Source organism: Hypomesus transpacificus, chromosome 18, assembly GCF_021917145.1.
Source record: "Hypomesus transpacificus isolate Combined female chromosome 18, fHypTra1, whole genome shotgun sequence".
In the NCBI taxonomy this organism is placed as follows: domain Eukaryota; kingdom Metazoa; phylum Chordata; class Actinopteri; order Osmeriformes; family Osmeridae; genus Hypomesus; species Hypomesus transpacificus.
The window spans coordinates 6,426,210-6,445,197 of NC_061077.1; the positions used below are offsets into that span (position 1 = coordinate 6,426,210).

Genomic DNA, 18,988 nt, shown 5'->3' on the forward strand with positions numbered 1-18,988 from the left:
CGATGAAGCCAACAGGACCACATCATCCGCAAAAAGCAGCGACCCGATCCTGAGGTCACCAAACCGGACCCCCTCAACACCCTGGCTGCGCCTAGAAATTCTGTCCATATAGGTAATGAACAGAATCGGTGACATAGGGCAGCCCTGGCGGAGTCCAACCCTCACCGGAAACAAGTTCGACTTACTACCGGCAATGCGGACCAAACTCTGGCACCGGTCGTACAGGGACCGGACAGCCCCGATCAGGAAATCCGGTACCCCGTACTCTCGGAGCACCCCCCACATGAGCCCCCGAGAGACACGGTCGAACGCCTTTTCCAAATCCACAAAACATATGTAGACTGGTTGGGCGAACTCCCATGTACCCTCCAGGACTCCGCGGAGGGTATAAAGCTGGTCCACTGTTCCACGGCCAGGACGAAAACCACATTGCTCCTCCTGAATCCGGGGTTCGACAATCCGACGGACCCTCCTCTCCAGGACCCCTGAATAGACTTTCCCAGGGAGGCTGAGGAGTGTGATCCCCCTAAAGTTGGAGCACACCCTCCGGTCCCCCTTTTTAAAGAGGGGAACCACCACCCCGGTCTGCCAGTCCAGAGGCACTGTCCCCGATGTCCACGCGATGTTGCAGAGTCGTGGACAACAGAAAACAGACTCACTAGAGGAATAACAAAAACACTGCACTAAAGGAGATGGGGGGGGGGGCAGAGGATCCACAAGTTTAGTGAACAGTGTGAAAGGAGGAGAGGAAGGGGTCATCAAGGACAAGAGGAAGTGTGGAGCTCACATTTGACAACGTCCTGTCCATGTCATACTTGCTCTAAGCACGGTCAGGTCAAGCCTTTAGCATCTCAGTACTGATATGACCTCACTGTTCCTACTATTTTACCATGGAAACATTATAAATGTGTCTGGAGGCCAACAGGAGGATAGGGCTAGGAAAAGGGCAAGTACAGGCTCTCATGCAGCCTAGCATGAAAGAGAAGAACCTAGTCAGTTACTAAAAGGAGTTGAAGATAGCTACACAGTCAGAGTAAGATGGAGGTAACCAGTGGCCAAGGCAGACTGGGATAGACCGGGAGGGCTGAAGGTGGTAGTCTGGGACTGGGGAGGAGAGGAGGGTCTTGACAGGTCCACCGGAGGCAGAGGGTGTGAGGGTGGAGGGACAGAGGAAGGACCAGGGGCCAGAGGCCGGCCCAGAGAGAGGCAGAGTCACAGTGAAAGGCACACAGGAGGAGGTGGAAAAGAGGAGGAAGGTAGGACACGACAGAGTTCAGAGGTCAGGAGGAGGGCTCCCCTCAGAATATTGTAGTCTCGTACTTGGTACTGATGGTGCGTTTGGAGTCCTTGGGATCCACCAGCCATGTAGAACTGCCTTGGGACTGGGAGTCCACCTCCAGGTCTAAGGAGTCCACCTGTGGAGGGTGATGTCATTGGGAGATGTCAGAATACAATATAGGGGGGGGGGGGGGGGGGGGGGTTTACTATAGGCAACGGCTATACAATCTGTCTACAATCTAACACAGTAATTTAAGGAAACCACAGGAAAGGTTGAGCTTCCAAACCAAACGGTGTGATTCTCAAACAGGCAGGCTCACACGACTAGGGGGCTCCCAAGACCTCAACAGTGGGGGGTGAATACAATTGAGAGTTTTCCCTATAGATAAAAGCTGTTCATCAATATGATTGTGAATGGGTTGGGAAGATTATTGGTACAGTCGAATAAAAAAACAACGACAAAAACTAAATAAATAGCAGGAGGTAGGATGGGAGGGACTAAAGAAGGGTGGGAGAAGGGGAAGGAAGGTTTGGTGAGGAGACAGTCTGAGGAGATAGCGGAGGGACAGGAGAAGGAGATGAGAGGAAGCAGGGAGGGCAAGGCTTGGTGAGGAGAGGGAGGACAGGGCAGCACCTGGGTAGCAGGGCTAGCAGAGAGCAGCGGAAGGAAGGAGGGGCGATGGGTGGTGCAGGTTTGACAGTAACAGCAACGACTGTCCTGAGGGGGAGAATCCTGGGAGAGACACACACACACACAGCCAGGAAGAGAGACAGACAGACAGACAGACATCAATATAGGGGAAATGGAGAGAGGGAGAAAGATGGATGTGATGGTGGAGAAAGAAAAGGAACACCATCTGAGAGGGAGAGAAGGAGAGGGAGGGAAAAAGAAAGAAAGAGAAAACACTAGGGAGGAGGATGTAAGTAGGACCAGTGAAAGGGATCGACTCAACAGGACTAAATAGATGGGTTAGTTAATGAGATGTGCGTGCTGTGAAGACAAGACCAAATCCAGTCCTGTAACGTGTCTGTCAGGACTGGGACGTGCTGTGAGATCTGGGAGATGTGGGAGTGAAACAACCTGGCTGGGTTGTCCTTTTCATGTTCCACAATGCAACAACACAGGCCTTCCTAGTGAGGCTGGGAGCGTGGATCATCATATATTCTGTTCATTATATCTAATGAGTGGCCCCAGTGGTGTGATCATCTCATCACCATGCAGAGGCAGCCCATAGATAATGGCTGGTTACTAATGGCTGAAGGCAGATCAGAACATTCAGAATAATGTGAAGGGCTGAAAAGGGCTGTTCTACTGCATGTCATCTCACATCTGTGTGTTCTCTGGGTATGGACTTTGGCAGAGGCCGTGTGTACAGGAAGAAACTAACTCACCCCTGACTTCCGCATGCTGGGCCGTGGTTTGGGGACGGGTCGGCTGGATTTGGTCTCAATGACCTCTGACCCAGGTCCTGCCTGGGCGCCCTGGTGCTGCTTGGTCCTCTGGGCCTGGAGAGCGAGCTGATAGGCCACCTCGAATGCCTGTCCCAGCGTCAGGATGATCTCATAGGTCAGGTTCTGCCAATATGAATGGAGACAAGCAGCCCTCATTAGCATTCTAGTACTCTCGGGTTCAATATGGAAAGACATGCATGACTGCAGCTCAATACGACACTGCGTCAAACCGAGCAAGATACTGACAACACAGACAGACTTTAGTCTTAGTAATTTGGGGATCTTAAATGACTTAAGTGCTAATGTTAACAATCACACTGTATAAAAGGTATGGAAGCACTTTGTAGTATATGGTGTTTTAGACCACTCAATGGTAAGGTACTGTATAGGGGGCTATGTATGCATACTATGTATGTATTGTAGTCCATGACATGACAGACAATTTCCAAACAATCAAGTGGGAGCAGGATGGGAATATAGTCTACAGCAGCATAAATATGTCATATGTCAGCTTTAGGGCAAGATAACTACACCATAGTTGAAAACCAAATGTTCTCTGTCAAGAATAAACTTCCCTAACCAAACAGCAGCTACAAGCCAGCTGTGCGCTCTTCAGTAAGCTCCCCTGATCTCACACCAACGCTCCAGCGCTGCAGCTCATTCCACCCTCCCCCCCCCCCGTCTGCGACTGAGGGATGATAGATGAAGGCCACCATGTACTGGGAATCTGAAACAAAGCATTCTAGCTCTGTGTGTGTGTGTTCGGAAGTGAACATCTGGAGATCTGAGGCGTTCTCACTGGGCCACAAACATCTCCACAAACTGGCCATAACACAGCAGAAAACTCTGCAGCACAGAACCCCAAACTAGCAACAAGTGGTTTGTACAGGCATTCTCTGGTAAACCTTTAAAGCACTTTTGTCTAACAGTTGTCCGTGGGTCCGATGAGCACTGTGTGGGCTGCTGAGAAATGAGCCTGTGGTGTCAGCAGAGCCTGATAGCAGCACTATAGCTAGGCCAGGCCAGTCAATACTGTTTAAAAGATCACATGTCCAGCCTATTATCCTCCCTCCCCCCTACTCCCCTCAGATGCTTTCAGACAACTGCATTAACTCCTCAGGGCAGAGGGTCCAGACTACAGCTTCTGCAGCAGTAGGCCTCCCTTCCAGCCTGTTTCCGTGCGCTGGAGCAGTGCACTGGGATGACCCTGCCCGGGTTCATGGGAGGAGGCCGTTCAGCTAGATAATCACCAAGAGGTCAGTTATCAAAACCACAGGGTGACTCCCTCCAGACCACCACTCTGTTCTGGAGGGAGGTAATCAAGTTCTGCTAAGGCGTGAACCCTTGGAGGGAGATAAGGCAGAGAGATAACATGGAAATCTGTCTCGGGTCGCTGGGCGTCTCTCAGGAGTGATATGGGGACAAAGGAAATAACCTCTTCTGAAGAGGAAGGACTGATTAAAGACAGGCTGCTGTGAGATCCACTCACTAGGGTTTCCTGGCTGTGGCCATGTTGGGCTGTCCTGCAAACTCCATAAGGAAGGTTTTAGGGGCTGAGTGGTTAGGGAATCGGGCTATTAATCAGAAGGTTGCCGGTTTGATTCCCGGCCATGCAAAATGACGTTGTGTCCTTGGGCAAGACACTTCACCCTACTTGCCTCCTGGGGAATGTCCCTGTACTTACTGTAAGTCGCTCTGGATAAGAGCGTCTGCTAAATGACTAAATGTATATAATATATATTTTAGATTTGGCTTGTGGTCAGTGATCTCACCACATCGACGGTGCTAAACACGTGGCAGTAGTGGTGGCTGGTCTGCAGGTCCTTGGTGATGTAGGCAAAGGTACACAAGTCCTCGGGATCCTGGGCCGCACACGAGATGTTCCTGATCTCATGTTCTGCTATGATGTTCTGCACAGACGTGAGATAGGACAGGTGAAACACTGAGCGGCGGCAGAGATTCCAGTAAATATCACAGCCACCTTTCCATCATGATATAGAAAGGTCAATGTGTGTACACATGATTCCAGTCAACCTAGGTCTGAGACAGGGCTTGTGTAAAGGTCTCTGTGAGACCGAACAGAGGGTGACATTTACACACAGCAGGAGGGGCAGACCAGGATCAATATGATGTGTGTAACAAGATACTGGCTGACCATTTCCTGTCCTGTAGTCTAGTTTCTTTGGATGGAAAAGTGGGGCTCCTTGCTGTGTCTCAAATGACTTCCCACCTCGTACCGACTGTACCCGACCCCATTCCTGTGTAGACTATTGAGCAACTCTTTGGTCAGTATCCCAACCTTGTTTGCAGCGTCAATGAACTTGACGCCCTTGTAGGTGATCGAGAGGATGATGGTGGGCACCTTCCTCATCTGCTCAGTCGACCTCTGGGAAACAGACAACAGCAAGTACATCAGTCTGGGAATCGTCAGCTCACAGGTCAGAGTGTAGTTGATCTCTAACAATGGGCAGACCAGAGACAGAGAGATAACCATAGAGCGAGACTAAGAGCGAAAGATAGAAAGACAGAGAGAGAAGAAAGAGAGCGAGGGCGGGAGAGAGATGGAGTGAGGAGGCATGACCTACCCTCATTTTGGCACAGGCATCCTGAGTGGACTCAGTTCCCCGCAGCTCTTTGATCAGCATGGAGCCCAAATACTGGAGAGACAGGCGAGAGCACATCAAGCAGGGTGTTCAACTGGGCCAGGGGTGACCAACTAACGAAAGAGAGGGTCCTTACATTGGCTTCATAGCCGCAAGACTCAAAGATGAGCTTCTCAGGCTGGTGGTGCCAGTTCTGGACTGGGGCGTAGGGGGCCGCCAGGCTGGGGGGCCGCAGGGTCAGACGAGTCTCCCGGTGACGGTCCTCGTACCTCTCCTGAGGGGACGGGGGATGGGGGGACGGGGGGCACACAGGGAGAAGCTCTGGTTTAGCATACAAGGTCTAAAGAACAGCACACATGGTAGCAACAGAGAAAAGCATGTTCATGAATATGGATCAGCATGGCTCTGGGATGCTACTGATAACCACACACATGAGACTGGTGGCGTTCACTGCGGCCCCGGGGGGCTACGTCGTAGTCAGGGTCCTTCCTCCTCCCAGAATCCCCCAGGGGCAGGAGGGGGTCCATGGACCGGCCTGTGTAGGAGTCCATCTGACTGAGAGGAGAGGAGGTCTGGGAGCCTGGTAGATCCAGACACTGGTGACACACACACACACACAGCAGGATTACCAACTTGAGTTATTTAGACTCAATGATAGTGATAGTTTGTATCGTAGCATGATGTAGGGTTTCTACTATGCAGCAGAGCTGAACACTGTGAGGTATAGCAGAGATGAAGAGCGTGAGGTAAAGCAGAGCTGAACACTGTGAGGTATAGCAGTGCTGAACAGCGTGAGGTATAGCAGAGCTGAACACTGTGAGGTATAGCAGAGCTGAACAGCGTGAGGTATAGCAGAGCTGAACAGCGTGAGGTATAGCAGAGCTGAACAGCGTGAGTTATGGCAGAACTGAACAGCGTGAGGTATAGCAGAGATGAAGAGCGTGAGGTATAGCAGAGCTGAACACTGTGAGGTATAGCAGTGCTGAACACTGTGAGGTATAGCAGAGCTGAACAGCGTGAGGTATAGCAGAGTTGAACACTGTGAGGTATAGCAGAGCTGAACAGTGTGAGGTATAGCAAAGCTGAACAGCGTGAGGTATAGCAGAGCTGAACACTGTGAGGTATAGCAGAGCTGAACAGCGTGAGGTATAGCAGAGCTGAACAGCGTGAGGTATAGCAGAGCTGAACAGCGTGAGGTATCCTCCTCACCCTTATTTGGGACAGACGTGGCGGTTTGACAGGAGGCTCCTCATAGGGCCGTTCGGCCAAAGAGGCGATGATGCGTTTCCTGTGTCCGAGCAAGGTGATCTTCAGCACCTGGAGGTAAACAGGATAGATGAGCCAGTAGACAAATCCCCCCGACACCCTTTCCACCGCAGGTCGCATTAACACCCAGACTCACGTTGACGATCTCCAGCTCCCACAGGTTCTTGACACACTCCAAGTTGCGGTATCCGCTGGACAGAAAGTTGTGGATGTATTCCTGCAGGCCCAGGATATCCAGCCAGGAGGAGAGAGAGCTACTGCCGTCACAGCCCAGGGCCTTCACCTGCAGGGGGAGACAGAGTGATACACTGATGTATCAACCAGCTGGAGCTACAGTCAACCTCACTACATTGCTATATTTTAATATCAAGTTGTTAGTCTCAAAGGGACTTTGCTCTTGGCTGACTATCTTCCTCCTAAGGACAGTTAGTAGACAATAGGACTGTGCTAGTTTGTAGACTGACCTTCGGTAGAGATCTAGCAGCGTGCAGAATCTTCCTCCGGTGTCCTGGGTCTGTGATCCCTATCTCTCTCAGGTCCTGGTCCTCCATCACATTACTACCCTGTAACACACACACATACACACACACACACAGGTTAACATAACATAGAAAAGAATCAAAACTACACAAAGATCAAGCCATGAAGGGGAACTGTAGCTTTCTAAATGTCGTCAAAGGATGTCTAGCACAGCTTTTAGTATCGAAGGGTCTATAGGTTAAGCTGTAGCTTAGATTAAAGCACACAGACAGAAATGCCCCCCACATGGTTAGCATTGATCTGCCTTAATGCCACCACAGCAGAAAAGGCTCCATTTCTCCTGAGTGTGAGGAGCTTCGACCTCCCCTTATGGAACAGACGGCTTGGGTCCATGGACAGCATCATCAATAACCCCCTCCGAACGGGATTTGAGTGGAAGGACGGGAGGGAGGAAGGGAGGGAGGGAGGAGGGGTCAAAACCATCTGCAGCTACACACAATAGCTTCTCCAAGACTGTGGGACTGGAGCAACGAATGACTGATCAATGAATCAATCGGAGAGCTGTGGGGTGAGGGTTACAGTATCGGCGTCTGACGCCTGCAACACTAAAAACACTCCAGACGCCTTAGAAAGGCTGGCCCACTTCACTCGTTATCAATCATTCCTATTTTCCAAACATGGGTGGAGGACATTACAAAGCAGATGGTTCGTTTGGTGTCCCCTCTCCTGTAGTCCTCAGTCTACTACACTACACCCAGGTAGGTTGTGATCAAGGTAGGGACACTGGCCTGGGAGTGGCTGCCTGCCACACAGTCAGGCTCACTACGGAGTCTTAACAGGCTTATAGTACACAGAGCAGCATAGTCAGCAGCTGGGAGTGGACAGTTCTCTGTGGGTCAGGAGCTGAAATGGTCAGAAGTTGTGTGTGTGTGTGTATGAGACAGGGTTGCGTGTCAGGAGTCATTAGATACAAGGTTGCAGAGTGGATGCAGGGTAGAAGGCTGTGTGTGTGTGTGTTTGTGTGAGTGTGGGGGATTTACAGTGCATTAACCTGACTGCGCAGGATTATGATCATGTGAGTTAGCGAGCGAGGGAAAGAAAGAGAGACAAAAAGAGGAGGGGTTAATGACAACAGAGAGAGGAAGTGAGGAGGAGTAAATGAGTGCTAAGAGAGGGTTGGAGGGGAAGAACACTGTTTGTTCTACTTTACTACAACAGCTGACAGGCATCCTATTCTCATGTGAAACGGTCAGCTCCACGCTTCTCTCTGGGATCTGCACAGTCCATTAAACCCTTTTCAGTTGACGATGATGAGGAACTGAGAAGCACAGATGAGGCGGGAACAAATCCATACAGCAGAGCCCAGCCAACCCAGCCTTCCCCAGTGTGGACAGCAACCTAGCCTGCCCCCTGGGGGCCGGAGATGGCCGCTGTGTTTGGAATACAGAGTTCAGTCAACCTCAGGCCCATCAGTCATCAGCGCGACTCGATAAGCCAACTGCACAGTAAACTGAAAAATGCAAACACCTAGCCGTCTGTATTTAAATGAGCTCATTTTGGCGTGGCAGTGGTGGGGGTTGCTGACAGAGAGTACTGCATGTCCAGAAGCAATCTTAGATGAGGTGTGCGTGCTTGTGTTCGCTGCGCCAGTGTCAGAGACTGCCATGTCAACAAACGGGTGCAGACACACGCGCGTGCGCACACACTCGGTTCCTCCGTAGCCCTGAGCCTGACACTCCTATCACACTCTCACAACCAACCCTGCCAGACCTGCTGCTAAAACCAAGGAGACAAGAGAAGTGCTCTTGCCTTGGTGAGGAAGGACACTTGAATGGGATTATCCAATTCCTAAATGGCAGCAGAGTGGATGACATTTTCAACCTCCCGGGACCACGGGTAACTTTCATCCCAAGCATCCGCGCTTCTACTGAGAGATCCTCCTAGTCCAGTGGCTGAAACACACGCAGAACTAGTGATGAACGGTGTGAAGGTTTTGAACTCCACAGGGAAATCTCTTTAATGTGCTTTCAATGTCCCCATGTTGCAACTATAACTGCAGACATAGCAGATAAAGCAGAGAATACATCAGGAAGACAGCTGACTTCAGCTAAAGCTGATAAGAGGTATACAGGTTTCCAGTGTACTGTTGGTGTCACCCAGGTGTCATCCATCTTGGCTGTGCTCCCTGGCCTGCCATCAGGGCTCTTTTCTCTCTGCTCCACCTGGTCACAGATGGCCACCCACACGCCTGGGAAAAGACTTCTCCCTCCGTGTGACTGGCTGAGCTGCCTGTCAGTGAACAGCCCACCAATGACATTGACAAAGCTGTGTCCCTGAACCTGTCCTTTGGCCGGTGTAACGCAGTGCTACGGGTAAGACACGGCTACATTTGGGTTAGGAGGGTTTTCCTTGAGGTGCACTAGTAATAGTTGGTTACTTTGGTTGCTCAAGGTGTGTATTCTGTTCTAACCTTGAGCTGTTCCTGGGCTACATCTCTGTGGCTTTGCACAACCAAACAAACATGAATATGTTCTCAAATGCAGACTGGTTCTGCTTTAGAATATTCCCACACCCACTTCTAACTGTGTTAATCACAGGCCTGCATCGTATAGACTCTAGTACAGAGAGAAGAGAGATGGATCCAAATCACACAGGCACAATCACAGAAGACGGCCACGACTGCTCCTGTAATCTAGCGCGCAGCATCATTGTGTTTGATTACAAGTCCTGCTCTAACTTGTTCGATCGTTGCTGCAGCTGCGGCCTCTACCGACCTCCGGTTTCAAGGAAATGCATTCCCTCTGACTGCCTTGATGAGCAGGCGCTCCACCGCTGAGCCTCTCTGGGAGTCAGCGCTGCTGTGAATGTTAACGCAGAGCCCCTCCTCTGACGGGGAGCCAGCTCGCCGCCTAGCTACCTGGACTTAATTCCCACGCAGGGGGCGGAGGAGGAGGAGGAGTCACGGCGACATGCGTCACCTGGGAGCGCTGGACGTAGAGATGGGTGTTCCGAAAGCAGCTGGCTTCTTCAAATCATTCTCTCCAAGTCGATAGAAAAACATCTCATTGGTGTTCTAAAAGGCCCCCTCTTGGCTTTCGTCTGACAACACAATACAATCACCGTTGCCTTATTGATCTGAAGGTTGGAGCCGACTGTCGGCAAGAGAGAGATCACACAGTCCTCGCTACTGGCATAAACACGGTTTAATCAGTCATCTGGACTTGGCTCACTGCTACAAAGAAGTAGTCTAGACACTGCAAAACCTCCTCTCTATCCTGGGGTAAAGACTGGAGACATGCCATCAGATGAATACAACTCATTACATTTTACATTCAATGATCTGAGGGCTATGGGGAAGTACAAACAGGTTGTGTCTGTATACATTTCTACCGTCAACAGCTAACCTAATAGGTTCAAAACAGGCAACAAAAGCCATTTCAGAGTGTGTATGTTTGTGTGTGTGTCAGAGACCATGTGAAGCAGTGCCAGTTGGTAGATTTGACAGTTCTAAAGTGCTCTAGATATACATTTCTGCTGGTGTCCTAGCCATCTGGAAATTCATATCAATCAGTTAATCTGCTGGCAAGTCCAGTTTCTATTAGTTTGCTATTATCTTCCTTCCAAATTAGGATAAAAATACTTTGCCATTGACGCTGCATTTTTTGGAGGTGCTGTGATTCAGCTTGCTTCCACACATACAGTATTATTGTCAGGCAAAAGAAGAAGGGTTTTTATTAAACACATTAAGTCATTAAAGGTCACCCTTTAGTGAATGTGCTGACAGGACCAACTGTTACTGAAAGCTTCCTGCTTTTGTCCAGATCCTCTACAGATAGAAGCCTCGCAGGTGGTCTTTGTGCCTGAAATAAAACAGGAAACTGCTGGCAGCCTGCTCCAGATCAAATGGAGGGATGAGGAAGCAGGGTGAAAGAGCGAAGGACAAAAATAAAAGGAGAGAGATTACCGCTGCATGTCAGAGATTTGAATGCAGGTTTTGATGTTCAGAGAGTGTGAGACTGAGAGAGAGGGAGTGAGGAGTGAGAAAGACTGCATATTTGATGGAGCTGGGAGCTGGATAGCAAGAGCCAAGAGAATTAAAATAATTAGAGAAAAATGAAAGTGAAGAGGAGACTAAGTCACTTCACTTTTAAACTGTACAGGAAGCAAGTCTGCCAGTTTGGGCTTTAGACATTAGAGTAGATTAAACAACTACAATAACAAGGGTATTGGAATGAACATGTAGCAAACCTGACATGATAGGACAGAGCTGACTTGCACAGAGGTATCAACCCAAACAGTCTATGTTATATATATATATATATATATATATATATATATATATATTCACATAGATGAGGCCTTGAGTGACCCAGCCAGGCTGTCTCTAACTCTAAGAACAACTTCCCTCACAAAGTAACTAACACAGCAGACACTAGCAGGATGGATAGTCATTGTAAACTGAGTGACTAGTGTTGATTCTGTAGTGATAAGGCTCCTTCCAAGTCCTCAGAGGGTAAGACAGAGGGAGGATCAGGGGACAGCTGCCCGTTCTCCTGTGACTCACATCGGACGGCGCCAATTTACGACCCTGTGTCACGTAAATCACAGCAAGCACACACACAATCATCACCAACCACTGACCTTCCCTGTCAGGAGGAGGAAGACATCAAATGGAGTGCTGTCACCCGAGTTTCCTACCAATGCAAACGTGTTGGAACACAAGGTGAAACAAAGTTCCCCTCTCTGTGGCAAATGACACAGTCACACCATTGACTGTCACTGTGGCTATTTTAAGGCGAGCAGGTATTTCACAGAAAACCCCACAGTGTAGTATGTGCACACACACACAGACACACACGGTCCAGAGCTAGGCAGCAGCACTGGGAGAGGTGGTGCACAGAGACGGGCCTAGGTGGCCATCCTGACACGCCTCAGCCCCCTCGTTTAGACCAGGTACGGCCAGGCGCTCCACCAGCTTGGACCCACATCTCCTCCTCCATCAATCCTCATTACCAAGCCTGTACAGAACAACGGGGTCAGAACCTAACAGCACCGCGCGGCCCAGTCGTCCCGGCAACAGCAGTTATTGAGGTGCTGTTTCATTAGAGGGGGGGAAGCTATTCCCTGAGGCAGCCCGGGGAGAGAACATACTGGAAGGTTAGACGTGGTTGTTGACTAACTGCTGACGGCATGTGGCCCGCTTCTCTGTGTCACCTGAGCAGTCTTCTGACATTAAGCTGTATTCAATTATCCAATGGAGGAAATAGGAATGAATCGTCATCACATGAGCACTCTCATCAAGTCCACAGCAGCTACCCTGAAAGTCTAAGGCCAGAACTGGGAGTTGATTGCCTTTGGCATTAGTCAGTTCTCTGGGACAGGCACAGTGATGGCTGTGTGATGCTGTGGTGCCATTGCAGAAGGACCCCTGTATGTAGGGGAGGGGCCTGAGGAGGGTATTAGGGAATGAGTAAATTAAACTTTCCAGGAGAGGCTAATGAGATCTGTGGAGCCTAATCGAAGACTACTTACGTATCTGATGAATACCTATTGACTGTGAGGAAAACAGAGAGATAAAACCAGACAGATCTCCTAGGGCTACACTGTGACAGACACAGAGACACAGAATGGAGGAGAGAGAGCACAAGATAATTGGCCCACACACAAACATGGAAGGAGGGACACGAACAAGAGCCGTCCCCAGGGGAGGGAAGGAGAGAGCTCCAGAATTATCAAGGAGGAAGGAGAAAGACTCACCATGTAGCGCAGGTCGTCAAAGCCGTTGAGCAGCAGCTTGCTCTCGTACTGCGGCAGGCCCACATGCTCCAGCCAGTCCCCCACGGGCTGCTCCAGCAGCCGCCCGGACGCACCTGCCGACAGAGGGAAGCGCTTGAGCAGGGAGAAGCCTTTCAGCCGGTAGCAGCGGCACTCGGAGGACGACACGTGGCATTGCCACATCATCCTGGGCCAGCAGAGCCGAGCGCACCAGCACCACGAGGGCAGGGGAGACAGGGTCCACACCTGGCAGGGCGTCGGCCTCCGCAGGGCAGCGGGGGGCCGAACCACAGGCTCCTGAGGTCTAACTGGCCCCTTGGGCTCAGGGGGGAAGGGGGTGGGGGAGGGGAGGGGAAACTGCAGCTGGTTGATAACTAGATTCCTGATAAGTCCACTTTATTCTTACAGTCAACCAGCACAAAACCATCCAAAAAGGGTTTAAAAAGAGCTGAGAGTGTCCACATGTGTATCATAGTTCAAATCGTAAAACCAGGACAAAAATTCCGAATTATTTTCCCATATATCCGTACAGTTTCTTCTGACAAAATATACAAGCTTGCAGATAACGAGCAGTTTTTAATGAGGGAGGAGAGTGAGAAGGTGCTGAGCTGCAGGAGCTGAGTTGTTTGTTGGTCGGGGGTGGGGCGCTTCTCCTAGTAGGAACGTGTGTTTTGGCCCAGTCTAAAGTCCTTCAGAACTTAGAAGGAGTAGCAGGAGGAGGCAGCAGCAGCATAATTAAGCCCGCAACTCTTCTCAGGGTCTCCCTGAGCAAACATACACACACTCACGAGAGGCGTTGCCAAATTGAAAACATGATGGTTTGTATGAGCGTAGTATCAGAGGTGACAGACCATCTCCAGGGTGATTATAATGAGCTGCGGCGATGAGACAAGAGAACAAACACCACTCTGACTGTAGAGCTCCTTTTACTAAGAAGAAACACTAAGAAGTAACACAGCTGTTTGTCTAAACATGTGGACATTTTGGTCTAACTGAACCACTGAAACACACTGAAAACTAACCTCTGACCATTTGCAGAATAAAGTCCTGTAGCTTACTTCTGATTATTATTCAAGTCAGGCATCCACTTTCCAAACAGCTTTCATATCCTTCAAATAAACTGCTAATCATAAGTCATAAAAATGGCAGTGCAAGACGAAGCTGACAGATCTCAAATCAATACATGGTGACTTTCCTTATAAAATACTCCAATCTGGGACCAGAGCATAAAACTCATGACTGAAAGAAATACATATCACAACTTCAAGTAGTGAATTCTAACTACTATCATGTCTCCTTGTCCAACCTCAGCCTGATCTAGCCAGAAACACCATACAAACACACACACACACACACACACACAACCTCACAGACTAAACAGTACAATCTACTGTATCAATGCATCTACAGAAGCAAGTATCCACTACAGAAATTGCTACTTCAGCAAGGCTTTTCAGCGCCAAGTCTCCTGTCAGGACGCCTTCCCGTAAGTCTGGTGGCTCACCCTGCCTCTCTTCACGCTCACCCTGCCTCTCTTCACGCTCACACTGGCTCTCTGTCTATCCGGCTGATATCAAAATCCTCCCAGGTCCCTCCGACAGTTGAATCAAATAGACCCAATCCTGGAGAGATGCTCGGTTTGTGTCCTTCTATTGTCCTCGCTGTTCACAGCTCCGCTGTCTGCAATTTCTCTCTCCTCTCTCACGCTCACTCGCTTTTACCCCACTCCTCCCTCCCTTCTATTCCCCCCCACCTCTCTCTTCCTCTCCCTTTCTGCTCCCTCTCTCCCTACCTCTCTCTCTCTCTCTCTCTTAGACTGCAGGGTGGCTGTTTGTCTGAGTGAGCCACTATTCCCCACTAACCTGTCTCTCTCTCCTCCCATGGCTCTCAACCTCTCTGTGCACTCTCAGATCTAACTGTCCCTCTACCATAGGACGGCATGTCACCTTTCCCGCCGTCTCTCGTCTCTTTCATCACAGCTAAGCAACTCATCAGCAACCACGGAGGGAGGAACAGAGGGCTGGAGACTGATTGCATGGGGACCATTAACAGGGAACATCACAGCTCGCCCACGGCCACCACTGTCTTTAGAAACACCCAGGATTGGATCAAAGAAAGAGCAGCACAGTGGCTCGTCAGATCAAAAACACACCCAGCCTCCAAGAAGCCTTCTCTGGCAGTTCCCTGACGCCCTGCTGACAGCAGCCTTATGGAGACAGACCTGTAGGGGGCGGAGGCTGGTTAGACTATGGAGGTTAGTAGACCCAGGCTTAGAGAGGGAGGCTCACTCAGCACACCAGCCCGAGGAGGACAGGGACAAGAGGTCCATCAGCAGCTCTCTTGCACTGGGCTAGCCTCACAGCAAGTCTGAAAACACAAAACAAGTTTCTCCCCAGATATTTGCATGCTTGTTAATATTTTAACAGCTCACTCCAACGAAGACCACAACAAACCAGTAGGAAGAAAAAAAATGCCAAGAATCAATAAAAAGAAGATGGCCAAGCTACTTTTATTGCAATATACCCTTGGGCAGAACACAGTGGGTTAGGTTCCTTCTTGTGTGAGAGTTGGTGTTGTGGTGGGGGGAGGGGGATGCTGACAGGGACCATGGTTCTGGTTCACAAGCACAGTCCCAGGATCCCTTAGTGAACATCTATCACACTCCTAGGACGGGCTCGCCTGCCTCATGCTATGGACGAGCCACAGGAGAGTACAGAAGGCATGATAGTGTGTACAGGCTTTAGACAACACCAACCAGCCAAATGAACATACGCCTGGAAGAAATAGGTCTTCTAGATCCAATAGTGCAGCCTTCAAGGCACAATAACTGCAACAACCTGGTACCTTCCAAGTTTAGACATTTGTCCAACTGGGGCACTCAGATAAGGAGGACAGAGCCAGCTGGGGAAGGGGTACACCGCCGGACCCCGGGTAAGTACGGTCGGGTCACTTTGGAAGCGGTGGTGTAGCTGTGTATCTGGGTCACAGAACTGAGAGTGAACAGTGTGGAAAGGGACAGCCAATTACATCTCCCTCCCAGTAAACCCCGGCCCATTGGTTAATTGTAGACCCTTTGGGAGAACTCTATAGAACCGCTACTTTTATCCACTGTTTGTGGATAAAAGCTCCCCTTTTATCCACAATCCACAATTTTTTGGAAGGCCAAACATTTTTTTCCCTTCACTATTTCCTTGTCCTTTACCAAGGCTGGTGCCTCTCTTGGTCTAATAAAAGAGCCAGCTGTCCAACCTGATGCTTCTTTTGGCTCTGTCATCCTTCTCCCAGCTCCTTCTATGAGCTCAGCTTCTACATTTTACTGGATCTTTCAAGAGGCAGCTCTGTTTCCCTGTAAGCTATTCAGATGGATCAAATGACCCAGGGGACCGTTGAAACCCCCGCCAGCCAAGCCTTCTGCAGACGGCGCAGAGAGATTTAAGACCACTAACAGAATGCCTTGAGACAAACAAGAGAGTGCAGGATGTCAAGGCACTCCTGTTACAGTAAACCTGGACAACAATACCAGCAAGATTCCAACCCAGTGAGACAGAATACAACTTTGTGTAATCGGAAATATTTATGGCAAAACAGGCAGGTGTTTCATCATCTTATTCAAACTACGTGCTGTTGCTGAACCCTTTGATACAGGTCAGTAAAGGAAGACGACATCTAGCCTACAAAAGAGAAATGATGAAACAAACTAATTTACTGCTTGTCACTTTACACCATCTACACGCTACATGTTGCATCAGACCGATAAAACAAATGTGACTTTGAAAAGACGGGTAGAAAAAGATCTTCGACAGTTGACATGCATTACACTATCTCCTTGAAAAAGACAATAATAAGGGACACTCCATAAGGGACAAAGAAAACAATCAATTCTACAGGTAATCTGTGAAGGATGGAAAATGCGATACTGATGGAGGTCATGACATTGACAACAACCGTGATAGTAGCAGTGTTTGGGAGAGGAGCACTTTCAGCACCATACCTGGCGTGGCATACTGCTGGTCCCTGGAGAAATCGATTCCAGCTCCGATCAGCGTCATGATCTTCTCAATCTGTGAAAACAGAGAAGACAAGGAAATGACAGGGTAATAACGACCCCCTTCACCCTCACCATCACCACCATCACCACCTCCACCATGCCTTCAAGAACAGCTGCTGATTTCAATCCTTCAAATCCACCAAGATGTATAAGATGACCTACTCAAGCATATACTGCAGGTACCTGCTTAGGCTGACATGGGAATGATAAAGTTTGATCTGAATGCATGTCATGCTCTAACTGTGTCTATATTTGTGCACCACCTAGGGTTGTTTTGATCATTTCGAACCACTAGTTCATCATTTGATAGAGGGACTGGGGTGTCCTGAAAATCATTTCAACAATTCTCTCTTGTTATGAGTTTGTGGAGCCTGTAGCCAAATACAGATATTACAGAGCAGAGGCAACCCAATCTCACAGTTACAGCAGGGTTGAAAACCGAATCAGACTTCGGACGGATTTAATTTTATTGATAAACCTGAAGAGAAAGAACAGGAGCAGCAACAATCCTTTCCTCCCATTAGACGTGATGTATACAGAATCATGCGAACCCAGGTCTGGAGACAGCGCAGAGAGAGCAGAGACACCGCTGAACAGGAACTTCCCATTCCATGCTTTCGACTCACACATTTGATCATGTATCATCCACCTATTTATGATGCATGTCTCTAAAGAGAAGGTGTACACACACACACACACACACACACAAATCACTCAAACATTCCTTTTGGAGAGCACTGAAGCAGGAGCCGGCTTTAGAGCAGCAATATTACATTTGTCATACAGACAGGCAACACTCTGCCCTCTACACCTATAAGACAGTGTCACTGGGACACTTCCACCTATCAGAAGAGAGTGGGCATGTCATGTCAGACAGGCTCCACCTGAAACCAATCTCAGCATGGGTCGGAATATATGTATGTTTCCATCAACCAACTTCTGTGAATGCTTTCCAGGAAAACTATTTAGAAACAGCCTTCTTGTTTGCGACAGTTTGCCGTAAGTGAAATAAAATGGTTTGCACCACTGAAGTACACTATGGTTCATGTTCTGTCTCTACCCCAGACCAGTAACCAGGAAAGAGTGGGTGCATTGAAGCTTCCTACATCCTAACAGGCCATAATACCAGACTGCATCAGCAAATTGTCTGTCTGACCTTTTTTTTTTTTTTTATCTCAGTCAACCTGCACTCTGGAAAACTGAGAATTCAGGGTGGAGGCCCAAAAAGAGAACTTCTGATGTGTCAGTTTTGACATATGATGTTTCAAACTATTAAAGTAAAGGACAGGAGAGTGGTGTAGCCAAATTAGACAGACCATTAGTTCACAATTTTATTCTGTTCATAGAACCAAACTGTGATAGTAATTTCTCGGGTTAGGAGGAAACAAGGACTGTTATGTAATCTTAAGCAGTCTATAAATCATTCCTGGGCGATAATCAGGGTTCATTGTTATTAGTGCTCAATCATCATGGAAACGTTTACGACTGAAGAGAATCATAAAAACAGACAGGGTTAGGTCTAACAGAAAAAGATAGAAGACCAGAATTTACTGGAGCAAAATTTGTCCAATCAGAATACATAGAAAATTGTTTAAATGTAGGTCAAAATGTATCAAGGATGCATCAAGCAATCCCTTAAGGGATCTATAATACACTTTCGCGGTGCTATTCTGATTTTGACCAAGTCCGCTCCAGAAAGTCGTATTTGAGGTAAATCATGCACTTTGTAGATAGAAGGCCTTTTGGACTGTGAAGTGAGGGATCAAATGTAATTCCATTAAGACAGCAAGCCACAAGTAATGAAAGAGCAGTGTCATTCACAAAATGTTCCACTAGCTCTGAGTAACCCATCTCCTTCTACCCAGAATGCCCCAGGACAGGACAGACCCAGACAGAGGAGACCGCAGGAGAGGTCTGAAGTATGAAGGTGTGGGTCTTACGTTCTGTAAGGACTTAGCCCTTCGAAGCTGTACGGCGGGGGCAGCCATCTGGGTCTGCTGAGAGAGTGTTAAGATATTCTTCCGGTTCTCACAAATGATTGTTGTAATCAACTTCCCTTACCCAGCCATAAGTTCTCCCATCCTTA

The 18,988-nt window shown here is 48.9% G+C and overlaps 1 protein-coding gene across 6 annotated transcripts in view; it reads right to left on the reverse strand.

Annotated features, from left to right (window-relative positions):
• Positions 1 to 18,988, reverse strand: part of LOC124480230 (ankyrin repeat and SAM domain-containing protein 1A) — a 59,448-nt gene that overhangs the window by 3,903 nt on the left and 36,557 nt on the right. For 2 of the 6 annotated variants that reach the window (XM_047039341.1, XM_047039340.1), the window contains exons 15-27: positions 18,843 to 18,899; positions 16,846 to 16,915; positions 12,837 to 12,949; positions 7,064 to 7,162; positions 6,736 to 6,882; positions 6,543 to 6,650; positions 5,765 to 5,929; positions 5,470 to 5,607; positions 5,316 to 5,387; positions 5,030 to 5,116; positions 4,503 to 4,640; positions 2,671 to 2,853; positions 1,321 to 1,415 (exon numbers count right to left, since the gene is read on the reverse strand). In XM_047039341.1, the coding sequence (XP_046895297.1) occupies positions 1,321 to 1,415; positions 2,671 to 2,853; positions 4,503 to 4,640; positions 5,030 to 5,116; positions 5,316 to 5,387; positions 5,470 to 5,607; positions 5,765 to 5,929; positions 6,543 to 6,650; positions 6,736 to 6,882; positions 7,064 to 7,162; positions 12,837 to 12,949; positions 16,846 to 16,915; positions 18,843 to 18,899 (1,472 nt within the window). Of the gene's footprint in view, positions 1 to 650; positions 1,416 to 2,670; positions 2,854 to 4,502; positions 4,641 to 5,029; positions 5,117 to 5,315; positions 5,388 to 5,469; positions 5,608 to 5,764; positions 5,930 to 6,542; positions 6,651 to 6,735; positions 6,883 to 7,063; positions 7,163 to 12,836; positions 12,950 to 16,845; positions 16,916 to 18,842; positions 18,900 to 18,988 lie in introns of those variants that run through there. The other 4 variants (XM_047039344.1, XM_047039338.1, XM_047039339.1 and 1 more) reach the window with 3 other exon arrangements.